The sequence below is a fragment of the Sarcophilus harrisii genome, chromosome 1 (genome assembly GCF_902635505.1).
Source record: "Sarcophilus harrisii chromosome 1, mSarHar1.11, whole genome shotgun sequence".
NCBI lineage: Eukaryota > Metazoa > Chordata > Mammalia > Dasyuromorphia > Dasyuridae > Sarcophilus > Sarcophilus harrisii.
In genome coordinates, this window is record NC_045426.1 from 647,924,039 (window position 1) to 647,945,806 (window position 21,768).

At 37.6% G+C, this 21,768-nt stretch overlaps 1 protein-coding gene across 12 annotated transcripts in view; it reads left to right on the forward strand.

The window, feature by feature from the left end:
- Positions 1 to 1,006: 1,006 nt before the first annotated feature.
- Positions 1,007 to 21,768, forward strand: part of SMARCA4 (SWI/SNF related, matrix associated, actin dependent regulator of chromatin, subfamily a, member 4) — a 91,239-nt gene continuing 70,477 nt past the window's right edge. For 8 of the 12 annotated variants that reach the window (XM_023496550.2, XM_031947553.1, XM_012541891.3 and 5 more), the window contains exon 1: positions 14,404 to 14,625. In XM_023496550.2, the coding sequence (XP_023352318.1) occupies positions 14,404 to 14,625 (222 nt within the window). Of the gene's footprint in view, positions 1,070 to 1,434; positions 1,637 to 3,092; positions 3,185 to 14,365; positions 14,626 to 18,472; positions 18,560 to 21,768 lie in introns of those variants that run through there. The other 4 variants (XM_031947554.1, XM_031947552.1, XM_023496549.2 and 1 more) reach the window with 4 other exon arrangements.

A 21,768-nucleotide genomic window follows, 5' to 3' on the forward strand; every position in this document is an offset into this window, starting at 1 on the left:
CGCTCATCCTGTCCCCCCCCCCCTTTTTTTTTCTCCGTTTGAGTTTCTCTTTTGTCCCAACACTTCCAAACGCTCCGGAGAAAGGACTCTTAGGCAGGGACCCTCTCCACCTCCGCAAGAAGCAGCTCCTACTTCGCCTCGCCTTCCCTCATTCCGCCCCTTGACATCCCAAACTCCCGAAGCGGGGGAGAGAGAGAAGAGGGGTCGGTCCTTCCTCTAGCTCCGCCTCCCTCTCGCTACCACCCCGCGCAGCCTGCCCCCAGCCTTTCCCTCAGCCCCGGCCGATCCTCATCCCCCTCCGGTGCCCCATTTTCAGCTTCTCACAGCTTCGGACCCCGATCCCACCCCCACTCCCTTCCGCGGTCCTTCCGGACTACTGCTCCCACTGGGCGGTTTGGGCCTCTTCCTACTCACAAACTCCTTCCAAACACTTCTCTGGACACTGAACGTCCTCATTCTCCCCTCCCTTTCCCTCCTCCTCCCTCCTTCCTCCAAGGGATCATAGAATGGCTCTGACATCTCTTAGAAGACCCGTCTAACTCCCTCATTTTACAGACGAGGAAACTGAGCCTCAGAGAGGGTGTACCTTGTACAAGGTCATACAGAAGTGACGCCAACCGAGATGCCCACCTGGGTCTTCAGACCGCTCCACCGCCCCCTCCTCACAATTCCTTTCCTTATCCTCCTGAGCCCCGTAGTTCCCCTCAGCCACCCCCCTCTCCCTTATTTCCCACCCTCCCCTGGCACTATCTCCTTGTCTTCCACCCTTCTGGCCCTAGTTTTCTACTACTTCCCCCGTTCCTCTCTTCCCTTTTTCTCTTCTACTCCTACTCAATCTCCCTCCCTCCATCCCGTCCACAGTCTTTCTTTCCCACCTTTTTCAACCACTCCTCGCCCCTCCTCCTCCCTTCTTTTTCCCCCTCCACCTCGAACCCCGCCTTTCTTATTCTCCGGTCGCCCCGCCCCACTCCCTTCGCCGCAGTGGCGCCCCCAGAGCGCATGCTCCCCGGCGTGGCCAGGGGTGGCGTTTGTGCGGGAGGGGCCCAGGCACCAAGGGGAAAGAGGCAAGGTAAGGGGGTATTGGAAGCAAGGTTCCCAGAGCGTGCGCGTGCGCGTACTGTTCGGGAGAGGTGAGAGAAGGGGAGGGAAAAAAAAAAAAATCTAAAGCGATGACATCTGCGCACGCGTGTTCGGGAGCGTGCCCGTCTGCATCAGTCTGTCTTTCCCTGATTAGAGTTCCTTTTCCTCCCAGCGTCTTTGGGGAGGCGGGGTGCGCGTGCGCATCACGCCTCTTTGACACGGAAGAGGCGGGGAATGAAGGCCAAAAAGGAGGAAGATCGACTGACTAGCTGAAGCGCGCACGAGGAGCCGCTGGGTCGGGTGGGGGAAGGGCAGGCAAGCGCGCGCGAAGGGGTGGGGGTGGGAGGGTGCAGCAGCGGAGGCGCGGCTGGCTGGCGAGCGAGCGCGGGATAGAGGCGGGCGCGCGCACCAGCTTCCCCTCACTCGGTGGCGGCGTCTTTGTTCCGTGTGGAGAAGAGAGGACTCGAGAGCCAGCGACGGGCCCTGGCCCCGGCAGAAGAGGGGGGAGCGCTGGGGACGCGGTGCTGCCGGCGGTGGCGGCTCCTCCCAGGTCCGGGTAAGGAACAAGGCCCTGAGTATGGGCGTTGGGGAAGGGAGGGGGCGGTTGGTTTGAATGGAGTAGGGGAGCGGGGGAGGGGGAGGACCACACCGTCGCCTCGGGTCGCGCGGGGACTACGGCGGCGCCACGGGGTCAAGAAACCTCCGCCGCCGGCTCCCCCTCGGCGACCCGGCTGGGAGGGCTGGCCGGGCTGGCCGGGCCCGGCCTGGACAGGGCCTGGGGGTGGGGGAGGGTGGTACGACGAGCGGGAAGCTGGTCTCGAGGAAGGGATTGAAGGAGAGGCCGTTTCTAACTCCCCTCTTCACGGGCACTCCCCTCCCTCCCGTCTCCTCAGTTTACCCTGCGACTCCCCCCTCCTACTGCTTCCTCTTTTATACCTCTCCGTCCCTCTGGCGCCGCCGCTTTGGACGCTTTTCTGGGGCTTCGCGGAACCGGGGTGGGGGGTGGGTCTTCTTCCCACCCCCACATCCCAGTCCGCGATCTCTAAGCGCTGGTAGTCCAAGCTTGCTCCGAGGGGCTGGGGAGGGGGCAAAGGAAAGAATAAGGGAGACTGACTGTGTGTCTATGTGAGACACACATACACACACTCACGCCGGGTGGGGATCCCCCTGGGCCCCACCGAGATCGGCGCCCCAAAGCGCTTTCTCTCGCAGTTGATGGCTCGCAAGGGGCCAAGATCTGAGGGGAGTGGGGGGTGACGTGCGTGGGAAGCCGGCGTCACGCGGGGGCTTTCTCTAAGGCTTTCCAAACACACACTGATTGTCTATTAGATATGCGGCTTGGAGAGGGGGCCTGGTCGGTTCCCCCCACCCCTTTTTGTTATTTCATCTCCCTCCTCCCTTAACAATAGGCTGTTGTTAGAAAAAGCTCTGGGAGCTCGCTCTTTGGGTTACAAGCACCTCTGCTCCAAGTGTAAAAATGGTTTTTAAAAAATAAAGTCGCAGGACATGTTTATCAATTACGGACCAAGAGCTTTTTAAGCCTTATCCTGTCAGCCAAGCGAAAAAGATGAACTCGCGTCGATCCCCCCCCCCCCCCCTTTTTTTTTAATGGAAAGAAATTTTGTCTTAAATTTTCTCAAGACCATGTTGATAGTTATTTCAGAATCTCGGTTGTGAAGTACGGAGAGGGAGAATGGTTACTGAAAGGAGGGAAGGAAGAATTTTGGTGTCAATTTTGAATCTTTGTTCCTCTCTCTTCACCAAGATTAGTTTCTGTTTAAATTTTTTTTAAAGAAATGCAGATATTCTGAGAGCGCTTTGATTCGAAGGTTTTTGAAGTATTGTTTTGCTTTCTTTGTTCATGAGAAGTTTTGGACTTTAGGCACGGTTGATCTTTTTTCCCCAGAAAGAGTATAGAAAATAACCTTTCATTTGGGATGACATTTTTTAAAAAGTATTTAATACAGTGCCTGCACATAGTAGGCATTATATAAGTTTGGATTTTCTTTTAGGAAAAAAAATAGGACTTGGAGCTGGAAAAGACCTTAAGAGATCATTTAGAGTAAACGAACCCTCTTATTTCACCAATGAGGAAACTGAAAATGTAAGTTTGTCCTTTTTTTTTCCTCTCGAAGAAATAGACTACCTTAGAGAATTTTAAGACTGAAAGAGGCAAGTGCAGGAGTTTTCTGACAGTCTGTCCTTTCAGAATTTTTTGTATGTACATAAAATATGTGAGATTATAAAGGAACAGTTGCATTGAAATACAGTTATTGGAAAAAAAAAGTTCTGGACTTAGGCCACCTGCTGTATAGGTAATTTATTCCAATGCCTTCCTTCATTGGACAAATTTTTAAGGAACTATGATATAAGGTGATTTTTCTTAGGAATTCTATAGAAGTTCAGAGAAAGGAGAGTTAGCCTTCAACAAAAGAAAGGAAAATGTCTTGGTGAGCGGAGCCTTGAAGAATATATAAACTATTTGGAAAGAAGACATTCTAAGGAGGGTGACATGCTTGAGCAAAGGTTTGGAGGCAGAAAAACTCAGGATTCATTTGGGAAATGATTCATAATCCATTTTTCATGCTGAGGAGTTAGTCCATTATAGGTATAGTGGGAGCTGGAGGCATAAAGGTATTTTGAAGAATCCAACCTAAAGTAGTGTTGATAGTGGATTGATCAGGCTATTTGATAATCTGGGCAAGAGGTGCCTGTACTAAGCTGGTACTTGTGGAAATGAAGATGAGGGAAGGTTAGGAGTGATATCACCCAGACAGAATCTGCATAACTTGATAACTAATTTTATAAGGGGAATAAGAGAGAGCTGTTAAAGAAGGGTTTAGGTTTCTAGAAGGGTGAGTGGGCCCAAATAGGAATGACATGCCTACAGTCCTATAATAGGAGACAGTGGTCCAGACTGAGAGAAACCCCAGGTCTTCCCAGCTCCTTAACCTGTACTCTTTCTAAAACAGCAAGCACTCTTTGGTTTAGTTGTACAGATGAATAATGCTTAGTTCAAAGGGCAATATTTTTCCTCTTGCTTCACTTCTACAAGTTCCATTGATTTAAGAATTTGTTTTTCTTTACAAAGTTAAGCTTTTTAAAAAAATTCCAAAGTTATCATTGCAATAATTTACTTGTCAAAGTAATATGGAGCAAAACCAAATCCGTCCTTGCATTAAGGAACTTCTTTTCAAACAAGCTTTTCTTGTTTATAGTGAAGGTGACAGATTTGAAGTTTCTTAGAGATCCTTCAGTCTGTAATATACATTGTCTTCTGACACATTTTTAAATTGATCAACTAGAGAATATCATGATTTTTCTTATATTATGATTCTTATCATCATTGCAGCATTATAAGATCAAATTACATTAAGATAACTTGCATTACGATGTATTACCTTTAGAATCCTGAAAACAGATAGTACTTTGCATCATTTATTATGTTTTCATCCTTTCTGTAAATGCCTGTATTCTACAAATGTCTCAATAAAAGATATCATAGATAACATTTATATCTGCCAAACTGTTTTCAATTACAAGGAAATAAAAACTGTTAAGTCTTACCATATCCAAAGGTTAAAATGAATCTGATGCTACACAAATAAGTAGCATAATAATTTCAAATTCTTAGTGATTTTGGATAAATCAGGGAGTTATAAATTATCTACTTAACTAGCCATAAAATAATACTAATTTTTTTCCCAGACTTGTATATGCACGTGTCTATGCATACACACGTATGAGAAATAAAGGAGTATTGTTGTCATTCAGTTTGTCATATTCAATTCTTCATGGTCCCAGTTTGGGTTGTCTTGGCAAAGATCCTGGAGTAATTGATCAATTTCTTTTCCAGTTTATTTTGCAGATAAGGAAACTGGGGCCAGATAGGTAGAAACTGAGGTCACACGTCAAGTAAAGTGTCTGAGGTCAGATTTGAACTTGGGAACATGAGTCTTCCTTACTCTAGGCTTGCACTCTTATCAACTGTGATGATAGTTGCTCCATTATTGTTATTATCCTTCCCTTTTTTCAGAGAAAAGGAGACCAAGGCTCTGAGAGATTCAGTGATTTCCCTGTTAAAATGGGAGAGTCTGGGTACCTGGAGTTTATTCCTAGTATTCTCTACACTCCACCTTAGCTACCTCTAAATTATTGTCACCTAAGTAGTCTTTTTTTTTGGATCTGTTGATTTATTTTATAATCTCCTCCTGGTTGAAATGAGGTGGGGTATAGTATAAGTACTGGCCCTGTACCAGGTAATTTTTACTGAGCGAGCATCGGAAACTCATTGTATTATAGTTGTATAGTACTTTGTTCATAAATTACTTTGTAATCATTTGAATTCATTCCTACTATTGCAAGGTTACTTCACCTCTCTCTGCCCCAGTTTCCTTATCTACATAATGACGGTTTTGAACTTGATCTCTAAGGTCTCTATCGGTGATCTTAGATCAAATGATTTAAGGCCCTTATTTAGGGGAGATATTTGTTATTATTTTTTTTTTTTTGTTATACCTCTGGTATAAAGTAATGTATCTATCTATTTGTATATACTAGATGTTCAACAAAAATACTCACTATAACATTTAAGAAAATGAGAAAAGTCCCAAGGCATTTACTGTTTTATGAAAGTAAGTCAATCATGCATTTATTTAGCATCTACTAAGTGTCAGGCCCTGTGCTAGACACTGGAGAGATAAAGGGAAAAAAAGTCCTTTCCCTCAAGCTGCTTACCATTTATATAGATGGATAGATATGCAAGACCTACATTTTAAAAATGAAACTCTAGGCATGTTTGCTATGTTTTTTGTTACTGGTTCCAGTGTTGATAATGGTTTCAATAATGATAATGATTTATAGATATATATGCAAGTATCTTATGCAGTCAGTATCAATGTTCACCCCACTAGTATTTTAAAAAAAAAGGTAACTCTTACCTTTCAGTATGTGTGCATTTTAATGAAACAGTCTATATTTTTGTAGCACTACCCTAATCATAATGTATAAATTATAAAACTTTAAAAGTGAAATAATAATAATGAGATATTTAATTCTAGAGTCATTAGGGAGCCATTGCAATTTAAGGGGGTGACATTGTCAGACCTGTGGTAAAGAAAAAGGGATAAGCATGTCTGTAGCATCTCCTATGTGCTAGGCACTGTGCTAAATGCTTTTAAGTTTACATGGAAAGAGAAGTATAATGAGGGAATCTTGAATAAGAGTATTTTTTTCCCCATGGTTGGGAAGAAGAGATAGGTTGCAATCCAACTTCTCACTTTCCAATTTTTGGGATCAGACTGGGGCTCCCAAGTAGGAGACCATTGACTTACACACTGAGTACTCTACTGTTGATTCAGTCGTGTTTACTTACTCATTTTGAAAAAGTTATGTATAATATTCCCTGGTGTTGTTAATAATCTTGACTCAGAACATTTTAAAGTACTTTATTCAATTTTGCTGCATATGCACCTGAAATCTTCCAAGACAATGACCTCTAAGTTCAGGCCTGGTTTCAATCTCTTCCCCTCATCCTTAGCATTTTCAAATTATATTTCTAGTCTTTAAATGCTAAGTCACTAGTTTATTCCTTTAATGTGATTAAAGGCAAATATTACATTTTTTAACCTTCCTAAAAATCTAGTTTACATGCCTCACATAGGGTGACTCTTGGTGACTAAGCAGAAAGTTTTTTAGTAAGGTGCCAGGGATTATCTGCTGTCTGAGAAAGGGTTCAGGTTAAGAAGAGGTTCTTCCCTAACAGGTTGGTACCAATTAGACAATGGATTATTTGACCAGTAAACCATTAAGTCATAAAAAAATAAAAAAGATAATTTTAACCTTACATGGCATACTGTTTAATGATAAGATTATTAAACCATGTATAACCATTGACATCTTGGTAATCTAAATGTAACAGTCTTTCCGATTAATTTACTAATAGGAGATTTGAATCATATAAATCTTAGCATTCTTATAAATAAATCTCAGGCTGGTTACATTTCCAGAGTTTATAAAATATTTTCCGCAGTTACTTTGGACATAAATCGGCATTGAGTATCCCCGTTTTATGGGAGGTTGAGACTGAGAGGAGTGAAGTACTTTGGCCAGGTTCACATTGGTAACAAGTGACAGAAGTTGGATTAAACTCGGGGCCCTCCTAGTTTGATCTCCAGTGACTTTCTTCAGAGAAGGCATGGATGGGTTAAGAGAAGAGACACTAATGGATTTCTGACCTTTCAAAGTATACTTTTGAAATAATCAATTCTGATGGATGTGGCTCTCTTCAAGATGATTCAGGATGATGAGATGATTCAAACCAATTACAATTGTTCAGTGATGAAGAGAGCCATTTACACCCAGAGAGAGAATGGTGGGAACTGAGTGTGGACAACAACATAGCATTCTCACTCTTTCTGTTGTCGTTGGCTTGCATTTTGGTTTCTTTCCAAGTTTTTTTTCCCCCCTTCTAGATCCGATTTTTCTTGTGCAGCAAGATAACTGTATATATATATATAATATATATATAATGGATTTAACATATATTGGACTACTTGCCACCTAGGAGAGGGGGTGGGGGAAAGGAGGGGATAAAAATATCAAAAATATATCTTTGCAGGGATCAATGTTGAAAAATTATCCATGCATATGTTTTATAAATAAAGCTTCAATTAAAAAAAAAACCCTACAGAAAAGAAAGGGATTTTGTAGAGTTCTTCCATGAAATACATAAAACTTAAAACTGTACAGTTTTATTAAGTGATAATAATCATTTTTGTTTTCATTTTATAAGCAAAATAATAAGTTCCATGACCAAAATTGATAAAAAAAGGGAAAAAAATTATCATATATTGGAAGGGATATGGGAAAACTGGGACACTGACGCAGTTAGTGGAATTGTGAATTGATACAACCATTTTGGAGAGCGAATTAAGCCCAAAGGCTTATAAAATTTTTCATATCCTTTGATCTAGGGCTGGGAGAGGGAGAACTTCTTTGTACAAAAATATTTATACCAGTCCTTTTTCTGGTAGCTAAGAACTAGAAATTGAGGGAATGCCTATTAATTGGGGAATGGCTGAATGAATTGTAGCATCTAATTGTATTGAAATACTGTTCTGGTGTAAGAAATGACCAGCAGGATGATTTCATAAAAATTTGGAGACTTGCATGAAGTGATAAAAAGTGAGGTGCGTAGAATCAGGAGAACTTGTGTACACAATAATAGTAATATTGTGAACTGTGAATACCTTAGCTTTTCTCAGCAATATAATGATCTAAGACAATCCCAAAGGACTCATGATGAAAAATAATTTCCACCTTCAGAGAAGGAACTGATGTCATCTGAATACAAACCAAAGCATATTATTTTTCCTTTCTATCCTTTTCTTTTTTAAAAAAATTTGATTTTCTTGCACAGAATATCTAATTGGAAATGTTTTACATGATTTCATATGTATAGCTTCTCAGATTATAGAGGGATAGAATTTAAAATTCAGAATTTTAAGAGAAGGGGGAAAATGTTAGTGTTTTGATGTATGTACTTGGGGGGGGGGGGGAATGAAACTTTTTAAAAGGGGAAGGATAGAAATAGTTCCCAAAAATTAACCCAATGCATCAACACAAACTGACATGGTGTTCCACGCTTGTAATATTCCAACCTTTGGGGGGGGGTTTCTTATGAACCACAACATTGAGAGTATAAGATTAATTAAAAATATATAACATTTCATAATCTAATATCATTTTCTCAAAGTCTCTCTTCCTGTACTGCATCAAGAAAACTACCTTTGATTTGGGTTATAAGTATAATTTTGCCATGGACACTTATTTTTGAGGAAAATACAATTTTGTCTCAATGTTATTTGTACGTTTGACCATTCACTATTAAGCAAAACTCTTGCTTTCTCCCTAGTTAAACTAGTTGGATATGCTTGACTTTACATCCCCCATTACATTATGCTTGTCTTTCTATATTGTATACATCTGTATACATGTTTCTTTCCCCAGTAGTAGAATATAAGCTCTTTGAGGACAGAGATTTAAATATTTTTGTCTATCCCTAGCATCTATCCATAGTTCTCAGCAAGTTATAGATCCTCTGTAAGTGAATTTACTTATGATATTTCAGTAAAATTATGATAGTAAATATTTCCCCTTTCCAAATAAAGACTAAATAAAGTACTTAGGGATAGTACTTAGATTGTATGAGAGAGAGAATGTGATAGTACTTGGATTGCTCAAATTCTCCCAAAAGTTGTTAATTAGAACTTAAGGCTCCAGTTCTCAGATCTCCTTTAAATATTAGACTATATAATATACATTATTTATACATTTTTGTATAAATATACAAATTTGTATATCTATACAAAACAAATTATTTGCTAAGTGTCATTGAAATAAAGTAATAAATCGTTCTCAGTGCTAAATACATTAACATCTATTGTATCTGTTAATCTGGTATTTCTTCCTTCAAGGTTGGAATAAGAAAACATTGTAATTTATCATAAATAAGCATTTCTAGTTGTTAAAATATAGTTCCTTTGAACTTTGAGAAAATTCAGCAACTGCTCATAAAATACAGTTTAACCACATTTTATAAAGGGAAGTGGATTAGCATACATATGCTTGGTTTATCCTCTTATAGCAGGAAAACCTTTATAGTACTCTACAGATGCAGACCATACCCTTCTTATGTGCAAGATAACTAGGATAAGTAGTGGTAGTATAAAAAATACTTGTAGCTCACATTTTTTTCATCAGGGACTTTCTCATCTACTAAGGAGGAAAGACAGACATGCAAATGATAATAGAATAAGGTGAGAATGAATTCAAGAAACTTTTAATTATCTGTTACCACAAAATATCAGAGATGTACAGGATAGACAAAGAAAAAATGAGACTACTGAGTACACACATATAGACTCTTTTCTATTTAGTTTATGGTCTAATAGAATACAATACTTAACAATTTAGTACAAAATAATTTGAGGAAGAAAAAGATGATAACCCTTGAGCTGAGCCTGAGAAGAAAAATATAGTGCCTAGGTGCTTAAATAGTCATGTTCTTTTTTTCTTTTTTTTAATTAAAGCTTTTTATTCACAAAGCATATTCATGGATAATTTTTCCAACATTGATCCCTGCATAATCATGTTTTCTAATAAAGACTTGTTCAATTGAAAAAAAAATAGGAAAGGTGGAATTAACATGGAATACCCTTGTATTTTAGTCAGGTACTTTTCAAGTCAGTAAGCACTTACTTAGTAAATACAGACTGCTAAGCACTGTGTTAAATTCTAGAGCTACAAAAATACTAGAAGATGATTCCTGACCTTAAAGACTCCAGTGTCAAGCCTCATCAAGAAGCATTTAGTAAGCACCTACTTTTGTACTGTGCTAAGTGCTGGTGTGATATAAAAGGTAGTGTCTTTATGGAATTAACAGTCTAAATGGAAAGACCACAAGCAAATCAATGTGAATAAACTATGAAGAATAAGTAGGAAATAAGGATTGGGAGAAGCTTCCTCTAGAACAGGAGTTCTTGAATTTCTTCCACTTGGAACCCTTTTTCATCTGAGAAATTCACTGTATATATATAAAACAGATATGCAAATAAAACATTTACTGACAATAATTTTGTGACCACATTTTTTTGAGATCTTAAGTTTTGCTTAAGAAGTTGAGATTTTTTTAATTGGAGTTTCAGAGAAGCTAGAAGACTTGAGCTCAGTCTTACCCAGTTTGTTCAGCCATAGAATGCATTGAGGGAATATTATGAAATAAAATTGGAAAGCTAAGTTGGAGGAAACTCTGGAGGAGGGTCATAAATAAGTTAGACTGGGGATTCTGTATTTTATTCCAGGAATAATAGCCAGCCTCAGAAAGTTTGTGATCAGCAAAATAATAAGGTCAGAGTTGGGCTTTAGAAAGAAACATTATTTTGGCAAGTTGTGGAAGATACATTTTTCATTTTGTGCATATTTTATACTGCCACTTATCTGTTGTGACATTAGGCAAAGAATTTCACCCCCCCTTTCTTCAGTTTCTTCAATATAAAATGGATAAGTTAGATTGAGCTCCTTTCCATCTCTAAATCTATGAAATTATTTGTTTTCAAATCCCCTTTAGCATATTCTAAGTAGGCATTCAGTAAGTGTTTGCTGGCCTGTATTAGATTTTTAAGAGAAAATTTTGCTTATGAGCCTATGAACTACTTGTAAGAGACTTCCCTTTATTTAGAAATTTTTTTCTGGTTAAAGGATACAATAACAACCAGTCAGTAGACCTCTGTTTGTCTAGGAACAGATGCAGTGAAATCCATAGTATGAAGTACATATGGGTTAGTAAATGGGGATTGAGAGGAAGAGGAGGAGGCAGCCCTATTTATATTAAAAGATTATTATAAGTTAATGATAAACTTCACTCCTTTTAGTAAAAGGTTAAATAGTGGGCAGTGGGCTCCAGCTTCTGAAGGAAGGAGGTTAGCTCTAGAATGAAGACTAGTGATTTATTATTTGTTGGACACAGAAATTTATCACTAAAGGAAACTGAAATTATCTTCTCTGGAGATCTTTATGGGTAGGAAGCTGTATAATCCATTGGAAAAGGAAAGGTTGAGGTAACCTTTGAGAAGTCCCATCCAGCCTCCAAATTCTAGCCACATCTTTCTCTTGATTGAGTAATGGGAAGCTAGAAAATTGTTCATAGTTACTTCAGTGTTCCATTTTAAGAATTTACTTCTCCCCTTCATCTCCAAGGAACCATGAAACATTGTCTTCCTCCCCATCTTTATTTTTTCCCTCCCTAAGCCCTAAATAATTTGTAATGATAATGTTTTAACATGAAGTCCTAAATTTAAAATCTAAAACTAAGCCCAACGCTTTGTGTGTTAGTGTTTCCATTTTGGAAGAGTTTTAAATTGTTTCTTCATTTCTTTTTAATGGTATGTGTGTGTGAGTTTTCAGAAATATAGCATGTCAGAGCATTATAACCAAAAAGAAATATGCTTTTACATGTGGTGAACAATTATTTCCCTGCTTCATTATTACTTGACAGTTCAGAAATGGCAGCTTTTGAAAAATGGCACTTTAAAAATCTTTCTTGGGGAAATCTTTGTTTCTTAAACTGCTATCACTGTTTTTGTCTCTGAGAAAAGAAATCTATATTGACACATAGCAAGCTGGAATTAAGTTACAGAGTCTCTCATGCCTAGAAATTTTGTAGTGTGTGTGATTTTCTGCAAAACTGCACGTTTCATCAGTGACAGTATTCCCTCCCTTTGATGGAAAGGGCTAGGGGAGGAGTGGTACTAGGAAAACAAACCAAATTGTATTTTTGAAATTGAAATCATTGGCCCAACTGCATGCTGGGAATGACAGATTCTCCATCTCATATTTCAATAGAATTTTTTTTTATGATATACTTCATTATTAAAGATCTGACTTGTCAATTCGCTATTGAGTTAAGACCTTAACTTGCACCATCGGCTTTCTGAAAGTATAGAAACCATAGATGATATTGCTTGTGTTCACTCACTTTTCATTATTCTCCTTTAAACTATTAATTTTTTTCTCTTTATTTCTCAGCTGCAGTTTTCTCTGTAGCAGAGTGAGAACATAGTATTGATCATAACAATGACTACATAGCATTTTCAGCAAAGTGCTTTGCAAAAAAATATACTCCCATTGAAGGTGAAAGGGTATTGAGAGATTTGATCATAGATTGTTTTTAGTTCTGTGTTTCTTAAGTGCTTTCCTCAGAACCCTGTGCAGTAAAGAGGGCAAGAATTATTATACTTGTTTAATACATGATGAGACTGAGGCTCATGATCTTAATAGTTTGTAAGTGTCAGAGGTGATACTTCTTAGTATTCTTAGTGCCCTTGTGTTCTAACATCTGTAAATGATTTTCAGTTTGATATAACTACTTGGTTCTCTCATCTGTAAATGTGAATACTATTCCCCAGGAATGCTGCTGTGTGGCTTCATTGAATAAAGATTTACACTTTGTATGGCAAGTACCAAAAGTGCCATGGCATTTCTTGACATGTACTCTTTTGGCTGTGGTTGGCACCATTTCACACGGGCCATATGTTCTCTATTTCTAAATATTAACCAACTTTTCAACTTATACTGAAAAAAATATTCAAATTATTGATTACATCACTTTTCATTCCCAGATATCGTGTGCCCAATTTGATTTCATGGCTCAGGTCAGAGCAAGGACTTGGATTTGATAATTTACATAAAAATAGTATTCTTGAAGCTAGGGTAAGCATGAGGTGTATTACTATACAGTTCAGCAAGGTAAAAACTAAAGAAACTATATGGCAATATGCAGAAATTCAGCCATTTAAGGAAAGATTCACTCATTTGAGGAAGACAGGTCAAATTCTTGGTGGAAATATATGGTCAGAGTGAAGTCTGAGCAGGGACATTTTATACTTTAAAGATGGGTTTGTGGAAAACGGGTCAATGGATGCCAGACATTGGAGAAGGCTTTCTTAATAAGACCCAGGTATGATAGGGAAATTGATAGGAACATGATAGGGAAATATATGCTAAATTTTAAATGACTAAAACACTTGAAGAATTGAATATATTTGAATGAATTTTTAATAATTCCCCCCTCAACTTTGACATAAGTAATCTTCCATAAATGTCCCCAAATCTACATGGTTAGAATAAGTTCTTCCTTCTACCAGTGAAATCATGGGCGCAATTCATTGGTCATTCTGACCCTGTGTCAAACAGATAAATGATTACAAACTCCTGGTTGGAAAAAAGTTCCCAATCACTAGAAACAATTCTTAACATCAATTAGTAGAGAGAAAGAGGTTTGAAGAATCTTTGTTATAAACATTTTTTTATTAAAACTTATTTTCAAGACATATACATGGATAATTTTTCAACAATGATCTTTGCAATAACTTGTGTTCCAAATTTTTCCCTTCCTTCCTCCCACCCCTTATCCTGGATGGTAAGTAATCCAATATATATTAAACACTAAACATTTTAAAAAGTTTATTATTATTTATTAAATGGATTACAATTTTTTACTTTATATCATATTGATAAAGTGTCATCAGGTAAAGAGTCATGCTTTTTGATATTTAATAGTCCTTATCACCTTTATTTAGTTTTCACTTAAAATTATCAAAATTACAACCCCTAATTAGTTAATGCTAGGTACTGGTACCTTATGGTAAGGCCTACATTTTTTTTTTTTTTTTTAATTAAAGCTTGAATGACTGTTTGCCAACTAATCTCAGACTTTTCTTTTTAGTAGGTAATAGGAGACCATTTTGAGCAACTTCTTTGAGGATGTCTACTCCAGACCCACCCCTGGGAGGAACACCTCGTCCAGGACCTTCTCCTGGGCCTGGCCCATCCCCTGGTGCTATGCTGGGCCCTAGTCCTGGACCTTCACCTGGTTCTGCACACAGCATGATGGGCCCTAGCCCTGGGCCACCTTCAGCAGGACATCCCATACCTCCTCAGGGCCCTGGAGGTTATCCTCAAGATAATATGCATCAAATGCATAAGGTAACTAGTTGTGTGTAATGGATTTTTTGTTGTTGTTCCAAGATTCATTTATATACTTTAGATGATTTCCCTTATCTTAACAGGGTAATCCCATTTTCTCCTATATCCAAAGAAAAGATGGGCCTCATCTTAAAGTTGTTTTGAATTGCTTTACAACCTTATCAATAGTCTCTTAATTTGAAACTGGCAATACTGGGTATAAGAACTTAGGAAAATAGGCATTCTTTTAATTCATTGATTCCCTAATAAATGCCACTAAGATTGTTGTGATGTGGGAAAACTTTTCCTCTCTATAGTAGTATTGAATATGGAAAAAATAATTTTATTTTCTAGAGAGGCTTTGCACAGTGATAGTACCTCACACTAGAATTGAATCTATAGTTTAACTGATCTATGTATGTCATACAACATGAGGAAAAGTGCCCTGGATGAGAAGCCAAGAAGCCTTGCTACTATTGTTGGTCTTGACTCTGCCACTGGCCTGCTCTGTAACTTTGGCAAATTTTCTTAACTTCTTTGTTCCTCAGTTTCCTCATCTGTCAAGTGGGGAAAAAACAATTTGGCTTACTTTCTACTGGTTGTGAAGATCAAATGAGATGAGATGAAGCACGTAAGGTGTTTAAACAACTGTAAAATAATATTTTTGGTGATAATCTGGGTCAGTGTCTATTGTGGTTGCTTTTCTTATCTGGAGGAGAAATGATGTACAAGTTAAAAGCATAAAAATTGATAGGTGAATCTCTCCAAGGACTAATGAGGTAATCAAATAAAAACTTGTAATTTAGTGTTTTTGGTAGGGAAGCAGTTGGGTGCCTTAGGGGAAAGGGCAAGTAGTGAAGAAATATGGAGGTAATATAGAAGTTCTTTTAAAGACCAGATATGGACACCATTGCTTTACTCATTAGTTATGATTCCTAAATAGAAATGACATTTGCTCATTTCTAGCATGTCTTCCTTTCTGTGCAACCATTCCTTGTTAAAATAGCTTTCTCTTTCTTAAGTTTTGTTTTATTTTGTTTTGTTTTGTTTTGTTTTTATAGAGATGAGTCATATTTATCCTGTTTTCTACATAAAGAAAACTATTCTGAGTTAGAAGGGTCCTATTGACTAGCTTTGGGAGGGACATTTTGCTAGTGTGCCAACTGATTCTCTGAAAAACTAAAGCAATTCTTGAAGTTACAGATCCTTAATAGGCATTTAGCTGTAAATACAAATGATTGCTTACACATTGCCATTCCCTCCTTATCTCCCTATACACGAATTCTCAAAGCTCTCCAGATAAAAATTAGCCTCTCCTGAAGTTACATGGTCACTTGATGATAGAAAACTAATCATCTGACTTGTTTTCTTTTACTTCCTTTGCTTTCTCTTTTAAATATTTTCACCTTTCTCTTCTTTTTATTACTTACAGTTCAATTAATTACATACTTCAGTCAAATTTTGCACAGATAATTACATCTTCTTTAGTTACACCTTTTTTCCCTCTTCTAATTTCTTATCCAGTTAGCTTCCTCAGAAATAATCTTTTCCCCATTTATTCTGTTTCTCTTACTTAATCACTGCCTTTTCTCTGTAACTGTTAATGATAACCATTCAGAATTATTGACCTCAATAGATAGCTTGTACTTAAACCTGGGTTTTAAGCGATAGTACTTTGGCATAACTTCATTTTCTTTTCTCTCAAATTCTAGCCTTATATCCAAACTGAGGGTTGGACATTTCTATTTGATATTTTATTACATTAAATTCAGCTATCTAAAATTGAGCTCATAATTTTCTCTGCAAATCAGTTTCTTTTCCTGATGTCCATTTTCTTAATCACTAAGGAGAAAAACTAGACTCCTAAGTCTACCTCTTTAATCACCAAGGCTTATTATTTCTTTTTTCCCTCTTGTTTCTTTTATCCCTTCCTAGTATTCTGTTACTACTACTGCCAGTCTTCCTACTTTGACTACTAGAGGCCATTTCTAATTGTCATTCCTACCACTAGCCTCTTTACCACAGTCCATCTACATATCACCTTTAAAAGTATTTCCCAAATCACTTTTTGGATCAACATATCATCCTCGAGTTCATACTCCCTAAATAGCTTCTTGCTGCCTCTAGGCTGAAAGTATTCAGCTCTTGTTCCAAGTCTTCCACAGTCTGGCCCTGGCTTCCCTTCCTGGAATCAGTTTTCTAAGATCTGAATTCTTTTTACAAGCCAAACTGGCTCACTTTTTTTCCTTTCAATTTGCTTGAACTTTCCTTCCTCTGAGTCTTTATTCATATTGTTTCTTTTCTCTTTTTTCTTATTTGCCTAGATCTTTCCATCCCTCAAGGTGCAGCTTGAGTCTTACTTTTGTGAGGTCTTACTCTACCCCACAGTGATCCTACCTTCTTCTGCACTTGTAGTTTTACTATGTGTACAACAGTTAATTTGGCAATTAATTACATAGTGCTTTGTGGCATCTTTTATTGTTATGTAATTGTTCCGTTTCAATTTTCATTTGTCTCCTTAGATTAAATTCTTTTAGGGTCAAAGGGACTGTGTTTGTGTGCTTTTATATCCTGCAAAGCCCCTTGTATGTTGCAGATAGTCCATATATGTATGTTCAGTGTTAAGGAATATCTCCATGAGTCATTCCTCAAGGAGAGGCTACTATACTGTGGGTGCTCATAAAGAGATGATTTTCAATGTTATACATTCTGCATTCTTAAGAGGTAAGTTTTAAGTTGCTTCTAAAGAAGCACAGAATTCAGAAAACTATCTCCTTGCCTTTTTGTAAGAAGCCAAAATGAGTACACATCTTACCAGTAGTCTTTATATTTCACATTCTTAATTTGGAAAGCATTAAAAACTCAAGTATTGACTTAGACATGAAAGGGATAAGACAATTACTGTACAAACAGCTATTTTTATGTATTGCTGTCATCACACCCATGCCTTTCATAGACCGCTTATGTAAATAAATAATGCCAGATGGTGTAGTAACTAGCAGCAAAATCATTTTAGTCCAGTTTTTGTTTTTTGTTTTTAATTTTGTTTCACATTGAAATAAGCCTTGCCCTCAAAGAGCTTTTGTTACTGGGGAGAGCTACCGTATTTAAAAATAATTGTAAAACAAGGTAAATTGAGGGAACATGAATAATTATATAGTTAAGGAAGATTTCATAGAGGGGCTAGTAACAAAGATTAGTTTTAAAGGAAGTTAAAAGATTCTAAGAGATAAAAATGGAGTGTATTCCCGGCCTGTCTGAATGAATGGAGGTGAGAAAAAGAATGTTGAGCTCAGAAAAAGACCAGATGTCCAATTGTGCTAGAAAGTTAAGTAGGGAGAATAATATTAAGTTGGATTGCAAAACTTGACTGAAGAGCCTTAAATGCTAGGCTGGGGCATTTGCACTATGGAAAGGCACTAGGGAGCCACAGAAGGCTTTTGTATGAGGGATTAGATATATGCCTTAGAAACATTGTTTTGGACAATTTTCAGACTAGATGAAAGAGGAGAGAGACTAGAAGCAGAGAAAACATTAAAGTTATTAGAGTAGTCCAGATTAGAAAGCAATAAAGTCTGAACTAATCTAAAGACTTTTAGTGGAGCAGAGGATAGATCAAAGAAGTGTTGTGAAGATAAGACTTGACAATTGATTGAATATGGGGGTGAGGGAGAAGAAATAATTACTGAAATTTATAATAGCCTTTTAAGGTATGCAAAAGATTTTATATACATTATCTCATTTGATCCTCACATGAGCTCTGTGAGGTAAGTGCTACAGGTATTATTATCTCCATTTTACAGATGAGGAAACTGAGGCTGAGAGAGGTTAAGTGACTTGTCCAGGGTCACACAGCTAGTAAGTGTCTGAGGCGGGATTCGAACCCAGGTCTTCCTGACTCCAAGTCCAGCGCTCTCTCCACTACGCCATGCTGCCTCTCAAGGATGACTCCAAGGTTACAAACCTGGGTGACTGGGAGAATGGTGGTATCTCAACAGCCATAGGGAAGTTTGGATAACGGGCAGGTTTGGGGGTGGGATAGGGATGGGGGGGAAAGATAATTAGTTCTTTTTTGGACACGATGAATTTAAAATGTCTATGGGCTGTTCAGGTGGAAATGTCCAGCAAGCAGTTACATTTAAGGAATGGAATTCATGAGTGGGAATAAGGTTGGGAGTTAATTTGCATAGATATGATATTTGAATCCCTGGATAAAGATGAGCTCACCGAGAGAAGAGGGTCCAGTACAGAGGGTTCATGAATGGTAAGGGTGAATGATGATTTAACAGGGGTGACTGGCAAGGACTACTAAAATGTAAGGAAGCCAGAACAATGACATAAAAACAAAGGAAATGTCCAAGAGGATAGAGAATCAGGTAAAAGATGGTGAAAATTAAGAGGCGGCCATCAGATCTAGCAATAAAAGATCATTGGTAACTGGAAAAGACTTGTAGAAGAGTTCTCAAGTTGGAAGCTGGGTAGCAAAGGAAAGAGGAAAAAATAGGAAGGAAAGTGGATGCAGTAAATACAGAATTCTCTTTCTAGGACTTAGGCACAGTGAAGGGGAGGAAAAAATTTAGGTAAATAGCTTGAAGGGTTAAGTGAGTTTAAGTCCATTTCTAGGCATGAGGAATAGTGGTCACAGATGTAGGAACATATTGCATAGTAGGAAGGGGAAAATGAAAGATTGAGAAGCTTCTAGGGAGAGTCTGGAGGAATTGAGTTTAAGGGGACCAAGTAAAGAGGTTGGCTCTGGCAAGAAGAGTCTTTTCTTTCTAGCCTATAAAACAATATACATCAGTGAACAGGGTAATGGTAGGAACAGTGAATAGAAGTTTCAGAGAGGCAAATTTAGGTAAATGTTATGAAGAAAGATTTTTCTAGAAAGGACTGCCCAGGAAAAAGTCACTTTTCCTCACTTCCTCAAGGGCTAGATGGACACTTATCAATTATGGTATAGTAGAGATCCTTTTTTAGTTTATTGGCTGGACTACATGGCTTCTGAGTCTCTTGCACATCTAAAATTCTATCAATATATTTGCCTATTTTCTTGGAAATATAAGGGTTTTTAAGTGAAAAAGGTTAGGGATAGAGAGAACTGTCTATGTATTTGCTGGATGATGATGATAGTAATAATAGTTAAGATTTATAAGGTAGTATACAGATTTGCAAAACATTTCACATATTTTATCTCATTTGATTCTCATGACACCCTGGAAGATACTTGCTATTATTATTCCCATTTTACAGATATAGAAATTGGAACTGAGAGACAATGAACTAGACATTCCTAATGGAGAGGAATAAATATGATCTCTTAGGTGTCACTGATGTTCAGTACCCACCTGAGACTCGAGTCAAATATATTTCTGAAAAGTTATACCTTATTAGAAAGAAATGGAAATAGGATAAATTGAAAGGGAGGTAAAGTAGCATTGTTAAAATATATTCATGTGAAAAAAACCATAAACCAAAGTGAAACCTGAACAGCACTTGGGGAAGACTTGAAAAGATAAAATGACAGTTAATAGTACTGGTTCTATCACACCTCTACCATCATGGTACGGAGAGCACTTGGGTGAAGACCAATAGAGACAGAAAAGGTCAAATGATAGCTAATAGTACTAGTTGTACCACTACCTCTATCATTGATTTTTTTTTTTTTTTTTTCCTGCTGAGGCAATTGGGGTCACACAGTTTACCATCATCAATTGTTGATAGATACATTTTGAGTGCTTTGCACACCTTAAAATTCTAATCTCGTGTGATATTCAACTACCTATACTTTTGTCTACATTATTATTAAATCGAATATTAAATCTTTGAGACTCATTTCTACATGAGTCTAAGTTACAGGGTATTAATAGAAAGCTACCAGAGTTTTGCAAGTAGTGTTCTACAATTGACCCATTCTTTTAATATTTTACAATTAAAATATTTTAACTGAAAAATGAAGAGTATACAGCATACTATTATGATTAGTGTCTGGAGATAATGAAAAATTTTCTGATTTCTTAGAGCAGAATAAAATCTTAAAGGCTCTTTCCAACAAGGTGTCCCTCATTTGAAGATCAGAATAATTTGTGATGTTTTAAAAGATAAGCAAGTAGAAAAATAGCTCTGTTCAGAGATTTTCTGATCAAAAATATCAGGTAAGGGGGTAGAACCAAAATGGCACAGAAGAGAATGGAATTTGGTCAGTATAACAAATTGAAAATGACAAATATTAACGAACATGTGAGAAGATTGGGACACTAATGCATTGTTGGTAATAATGTTAGACCTATATTCCAAAAAGATTGTTCAAAAGGGGAAGACTTTATGTAGAAGAATATTTATAGTACTTTTTTGTGGTGGCAAAGTATTGGAAATAAAGGAGATGTCTATCATTTGGGAATGGCTGAACAACTTGTAGTATGTGATTGGAATGGAATACTATAAGAAATGAGCAAGATGATTTCAGAAAAACCCAGAACTTAACAAGAACTGATGCAGAGTGAGTTGAATAAAACCAAGAGAACATGGTACATAGAATATACGCTGATTGGCTATGTTTGACTTAGTTATTTTCATCTATTTAATGATCTAATTCCCAATGACTTAGACGATGAAAAATGCTATTTCCCTACAAAGAAAGAACTAATGGATCTAACTGCAGGTTCGAGAATACTTTTTTTTTTTTCTTGTTTTTGTGAGAAGGAAGTTCTGTTTTCTTTCACAACATGATATGGAAATATGTTGCACATTACACATGTATCACCTATATGAAATCGCCTTCTTGGCGAGGGAGGAAATATAGAGAATTTGGAACTCGGAATTTTAAGAAATTAACATTAAAAATTGTTTTTATGTGTAATTGGGGGAAATAAAATAGTATTAGAAAAAATATATATGACCCATAAATTGAGATGTAAGCTAGCCAAGTTCATCACTGTTGGAGGAAATCTAGTGTTGTAAACCAGTTAGAAGTTAAAGAAGGATTTCCTATGTTTGAGTCTTTCAGATACTCTTGTTTGCAAATGATATCATGCTAAATTGCATGAATTCCTGGAAGATTTTTGGCCTCTATATAGACAGATAGTTTATGAAGAACTTCTATTGAGCAAATTATAATATGTAGTTAGGTGGTCTATACAGCTTGTCCAACAATCTGTACACCAGAGC